The sequence below is a fragment of the Nestor notabilis genome, unplaced genomic scaffold, assembly GCF_000696875.1.
Source record: "Nestor notabilis isolate BGI_N333 unplaced genomic scaffold, ASM69687v1 scaffold17543, whole genome shotgun sequence".
NCBI lineage: Eukaryota > Metazoa > Chordata > Aves > Psittaciformes > Psittacidae > Nestor > Nestor notabilis.
The window spans coordinates 340-6364 of NW_009921639.1; the positions used below are offsets into that span (position 1 = coordinate 340).

At 55.1% G+C, this 6025-nt stretch overlaps 1 protein-coding gene across 1 annotated transcript; it reads left to right on the top strand.

Moving 5' to 3' along the window:
* Positions 1 to 1800: 1800 nt before the first annotated feature.
* Positions 1801 to 5938, top strand: LOC104399275 (transcription factor CP2; the record flags this gene model as incomplete). Its single annotated transcript, XM_010011243.1, has 7 exons — positions 1801 to 1954; positions 2741 to 2817; positions 3019 to 3124; positions 3332 to 3438; positions 4071 to 4223; positions 5411 to 5521; positions 5846 to 5938. Coding segments are annotated over 7 exons (801 nt in total), but the record flags the coding sequence as incomplete, so codon positions are not given.
* Between the last annotated feature and the right edge of the window lie 87 nt (positions 5939 to 6025).

The following is a 6025-nucleotide window of genomic DNA, read 5'->3' on the forward strand; positions in this document are numbered from 1 at the left end:
GCTCCTCTCTGTGGCAGCGGTGTTGGGAGGAGAGGTTCTGCCGTAGCTCCTTTCGCTGGGGAGGGAGGGAAGGAGTTTCCAGCGTGCACAGGGAGCTGCAGCTTTGCTTTGGGGGGCACTTGGGAAGCTTCAGATCTCCTTTTCCTCTTCCCTTTCCCCACGAACGCTCTGGTGTTGGTGGCTCTGCCGCTGCCAGCTGAAACCTGACGACTCTTTGGAGCCTTCTCCTGGCCCGTGCTGCCAGGGAAGAGGCAGGGAATAGCGTGTGCCCTCACAGCTGACATTTGCTCTCCCTGCTGCAGGAAGGGCCGAGTGCTTCCATCCGCTCAGTCCTTCTGGCATTACTTTCCCCCCTTCTTTTCCAGGAGACCTTCTCCCCTCGCAGAACTCCTGAATAAAGCGTCTTTGCCCAAAAGCACGTTCATTTGCACAGAGAAATATTGGGGGTTTGAAGGGAAACGTGTCCCCAGGAGCTGCAGGAGCTTCTCCTGGTGCCTCTGGAGCAGGCTTTGTCTAAAGCAGGATCCGCTGCTGCTGGGGCCACACCGGGTGTCAGGGGACAGGGTAGGGGCTGCTTGTGGGATGTTGGTCCCCAAAAGCTTTGCAGCTTCCCAGCTCTCCCCAACCCCCCCAAAAAGGTGGGATTTGGGTGGGGAAGGGCTCTCCTGCTGGATTTTGGGAGCAGCCATAGGTGTTCCTTGCACAGCATTGGAGGGAGGGTGGATGTTTAGTCTCTTGAGACCAAAGCGTTAAAGCCCTCTTAGGGTGGGAGCTGGTATTTGGCCAGATAAGTCCAGTTTTTCCTTGGGAAAGGTTTTTAATGTTCAACTAAAGGGAACAAAGAAGCTGATTTAACTCCTTCCTTGCACTGCCACCAGCCCAAGGCCTGTAACAGGAGGTGCAGGTGACCTGGCTCTTCCCCAGGGCTCAGTGCTTCGCTCCCAGCCTTCCAAGGGACCCAACCAGCTCTGTCCCCACATACCACCCACCTGGGGCTGGGATGTTCTGGTTTATGTGCTATGGAGTAATCCCTCTTGGCCCTTGTTACGGCTCAAAACAACTGCTGAGAGTCAGGTTTGGGAGCAGTTCCTATTCAATACGTGTCCATAGGCTCTGGGGTGTCACTGATGGGTTTAAATGAATGTTGTTCAGCAAGTTCTTGTTGCCTTTGAGGTATGGGAAGCGTGGCTTGGACCCCCTCCCTCTTCCCAGCCGGCGCCAAGAGTGGCAACACAGCACCCAGAGGGTGATGAGCCCGAGATCGTGCCGATCTGAGCACATATGGAGCTCCCATAGCATCCATCTCCTGTCGGCTGGGAGCCAGGAAGGGGCTTGGGCTGTTGCAGGGCAATGGTTGCTGGGGAAACCAGCAGCATCTTCTGACCTCTGTGGGCATCCCAAGTTCTTGGTGAGGGTTGGCAAGAGTGGCAACACAGCACCCAGAGGGTGATGAGCCCGAGATCGTGCCGATCTGAGCACATATGGAGCTCCCATAGCATCCATCTCCTGTCGGCTGGGAGCCAGGAAGGGGCTTGGGCTGTTGCAGGGCAATGGTTGCTGGGGAAACCAGCAGCATCTTCTGACCTCTGTGGGCATCCCAAGTTCTTGGTGAGGGTTGGGGCTGTGCAGTGCCCAGCACAAAGGGCTCTTGCATCTTGGGGCTTCTCGATGACTTTGGGGTCCATGAGATGTCAGGGGATGTGGGGTTTGAACTGAGAACAGCTCAAAGCTCTTCCTAGGAGAAGGAACTCAAAAGCAACCATGTCCTGTCCCTGTAGTGAATCTGAGTGATCTCTTTGCAGCGACGTCCTTGCCCTGCCCATCTTCAAGCAGGAAGAATCAAGTTTGCCTCCTGAAAACGAGAACAAAATCCTGCCCTTCCAGTACGTGCTGTGCGCGGCCACGTCGCCCGCGGTCAAGCTGCACGATGAGACCCTCACTTACCTGAACCAAGGTGAGAGGAGCCCTGGGAGCCTCGGGTAAACACCCTGGGAAGTGAAACTCTGCCTTTGGGCATTTCCTCTTGGAGATGGAAAGCTTTGGGATAGTGACTGGAATCATAGAGTCATGGAGTGGTTTGTGTTGGAAAGGACCTTAAAGCTCCTCCAGTCCCAACCTATGCCAGCGCCGCAGCACCCTCCCAGGGAAGAGCTTCTGCCTCAGAGCTCATCTCAATCTCCCCTCGGGCAGGTTAAAGCCATTCCCCTCGTCCTCTCCCTCCATCCCTTGCAATGTAATGGAATAGTCAGCTCCATGGAGTAGTAAATCCCACATTGCTCCTGTTTGGAAGTGCCACATCCTTCCCCTTGCTGCCTGTGCTCTGCTTACAGCAGTGGCATCAGTCCTCTGTCGGATTAACCTGAAGGACATCTACAGGGTGCAGGGGGTTAACTGGTGTATCCCTGTGGGGTTCCAGCTGTACCCACTGCTTCCAGGTAGAACTGGAAGACAGGGTTGGTGACCAAAGGCAGGTGAAGTTTGTGTAATAGATTTCTTCCCTGTTCTTGATCTTGGGTTAGTGAAGGTAATTCCTGGGAATTACAGGATTATCTTTTCCTGGAGAGGGGTGTTACAGCTGTGGCTCCTGTGGCTTTATCCCCACCCCCCCACTAAAACACAGCAAGAGGATCCAGTGGCATGTCTGGTGTGGCAGAAAACGATGTCAAACTGCCAGAGGAGGGGCAGCAGCAAAGGTCCATCCCCAGCTAACCTTGAGGGGTTCTTGTCTCCTTCCCCCCAGGGCAGTCCTATGAAATCCGGATGCTGGACAACAGGAAAATTGGGGAGCTGCCAGAGATAAATGGGAAGCTGGTCAAGGTGAGTGGTGAGTGTTCAGGAGGTTTGAGCTGCAACCTTCAACCTTCTGTCCCAAGGGTCTCTCTGACCTTTCTTTTACTGCTTTGGCTTCTTCGTGGAGCCTTCGGGCTCCTCTGCTCCCCTCTTCTCACACTGGAAGTGCCTCGGAGCGTGGAGCCTGTGCTGGGGCAGCTCCAGGCACTGGCTGATTCCCCCCTCTAGAGCATATTCCGGGTGGTGTTCCACGACCGGCGCCTGCAGTACACGGAGCACCAACAGCTGGAGGGCTGGCGCTGGAACCGGCCTGGGGACAGGATCCTGGACATCGGTGAGTCCCCGTGGCAGGGGCTGGGGGACATGGAGGGGCCTCAAGTGCCTCCAGCCGGGCTCCTGCTCCTTTGACGTGAAGGGACAAAGTGCTGCCCTGATTCTGCACTTGGAGAGACGTGGCTGCTTCTTCCAGGTGTCCCCTGTGAAGCTCTTCCTCCTCTTTCTGCTACAAAAGGCAGCTTCTTCTCTCTGTGTGCCCCTACAGATATCCCAATGTCCGTGGGCATCATTGACCCTAGAGCAAACCCAACTCAGCTCAATACCGTGGAGTTCCTTTGGGATCCTTCAAAGAGGACTTCTGTGTTTATCCAGGTAAGAGAGAAGTGGAGAAACTCCTGTTACAGGGGTCTAGGGAAAGCAGTAAGTTTTCCAAGGGGGAAGAAGATGTTTCTTTGAACTTGGAGCACTGAAACAGCAGCCAGATGCTACAGTGGCAGAAAGATGTCAACTAAAATGCACCCTTGCCTCAAGCAACACAGGAGAGCAGCAGTTTGTGCATTAGCAAAGCCCAGGCACAGCTGACTACCAGTAAGTTGGTTTAGACCTTTTGGTGGTGGTTTAGGTCCTGCTGGTTTCATGATTTGGGTCTCCATCATCAGTAGATGCTTCTGCTCATCTCAGCAGCTGCCTGAAACACCTCTGGGTGCTCATCTGAGCAGGCTGCAGCGTGGGGAGGCTGGTGCAGCCCAGCTCTCTGCCCCACTGCTCAGGGCTTGCTTGGACCAGTAAGAGGTTGCAAAACTTGTGGAAGGAATTTCGCTCCACCTCTGCTGTGGCATCCCCTTAACTCCTTCCTGCTGGGGGTTCTTGGTGTGTCCCATCCCACCCCTGGCTTTCACCCTTCTCCCTGGGCTGCCCTGGATGTGAGGCTGTCCTGGCTCCCACAGTGGAAGGGGGAAGCTTGTGGCACAGTTCGTGACCACAGGCTGCTTTCCCTTCCCCAGGTCCACTGCATTAGCACAGAGTTCACCATGAGGAAGCACGGAGGAGAGAAGGGGGTGCCCTTTCGGGTCCAGATCGACACGTTCAAGGAGAATGAGAACGGGGAGTACACGGAGCATCTGCACTCTGCCAGCTGCCAGATCAAGGTCTTCAAGGTACCTCAGCCCGTGGGTGGCTTTTCCCACTAGGAAACAAGCAGGGAGCCAGTCCCAGTTCACGCTGCAGCCCCAGCAAACATGGGTGCAGGACCGTGATGACCAAGGTTGCCTGCAAGAAGGGCCTCTTGGTCCTTCTGGTCTTGCCTTGCTGCCCTCTGTCAATGCCATTGAGGCTCCAAAACCAGTGAGCCAAGAGCAACCTACAGTGAGAACAGGGCTGGTGTTGCCTCTAAAGCCTCCCACATTTAGTCCTGAGTCTTACCAGCTTGGGAGATCCTCCAGGGAGCTTTAGTGCCTGTCTAAACTCCTCCTGTTATTGTCCCCTGCAGCTGATGGTCCATCTGCAGCTGATGGTCCATCTGCACCCAGCCTCTCCAGCAGCACCGGTACCTGGTCCCTGTTCCATCTCACGTGCAGACACCCAAAGCTAGGAGGTGGCAGGGGCTTGGGTGGCTGAGAAGGGTCCTTCATGCTGCCTGGTTGCCTCCATGGCCTCGTCCCTAAACATCTCAGCTGTGGCTCCTCTTCTCCCTCCTGGGGCACTGGGCATGCAGCGGGGCCGGGCGCCTGTGCTGCTGCTGACCTGGCATCTTCTCCCTCCTCTCTCCTCTTTTTGCCTGTTTGGCTGGTAACGTTTTGGAGGCAGGGAGTGGTTCTCAGGGTTTGTTTGGCCTCTGGCTGCTCCCTCAATGCAAACAGCCAAAGTGGGTGGCTGCGGATTGGGAGTGAAGGGATGAGAATGGTTGCAAACAAGCAGCCAGAGGGTGAGAAGCAGCAGCACCTCCTCACCCAGAGCTGTGTGGAAGCTTGTTCAGGTCTCCACTTTGTTGGCCAGAGGAAAAGAGACTGGGACAGTGGGAGATCAGGAGGGTTGTGGCACCCGGCTGTATCTGCAGTCCTAGAGCTTCCCCCTTGGTGCTGTGGGTGCTGCTCAGGGGGCATCTCCCCCAAGACCACATTCCTCCTACTTTTGAGTGTGGGCACAGCCAAGCTTAGGGGGAATTGGGGTTGTTGCAGGAATGGTTCATTCTCCGTGCAGAGTCTCAGCCCCTCTTCCTTTTCCCTCTGTAAAGCACCAAGCGGGTGAGGACGAGGATGTGTCGACCTTTTCCCTGGTCCTTGCATTTCTTGCCCATCTCTTCACCCTTCCATGCTGCTGATCTCACAGGGATTCTCCTTTCCAGCCCAAAGGAGCTGATCGGAAGCAGAAGACAGACAGGGAGAAGATGGAGAAGCGAACACCTCATGAGAAAGAGAAGTACCAGCCTTCCTATGAAACCACAATCCTCACCGAGGTGAGCCCTCACGCAGCACTGGCAGTGCTCTTGTCACCAAACCGGGCTCCTTTTGCCTGCACGTGGCAGGGAACTGGCTCTTCTGCTGCCAAACCTCTGACTCTGTGCTTGAATTTTGTGACTTTGGGCCTTTGGAGATTAAGAATCACTAAACCTGAGCTTTGTGCCAGTCTGTTTGGCCTGGCTTCTTTTGGTCTACTTTAGTCTCTTAATCCTGTTTCATAGTTGGTCAGCAAGTAGCTGTTCAGGTGTGCTGAGCAGAGCAGACGGGTGAGCTTGTTCAGAGCACTCCTGGGATGGATGACTCTGGGTTCTCCTTTCTAGTGTTCTCCTTGGCCAGAGATAACGTACGTCAACAACTCACCATCCCCTGGCTTCAACAGTTCCCACAGCAGCTTTTCCATTGGTGAAGGGTGAGTTTGGAGAGGAGCCTGGCTGGTTGTCACCATCTGCATTGCACAGAAGGTCATGGAATCATGGAATGGGTTGGTTTGGAGGGACCTT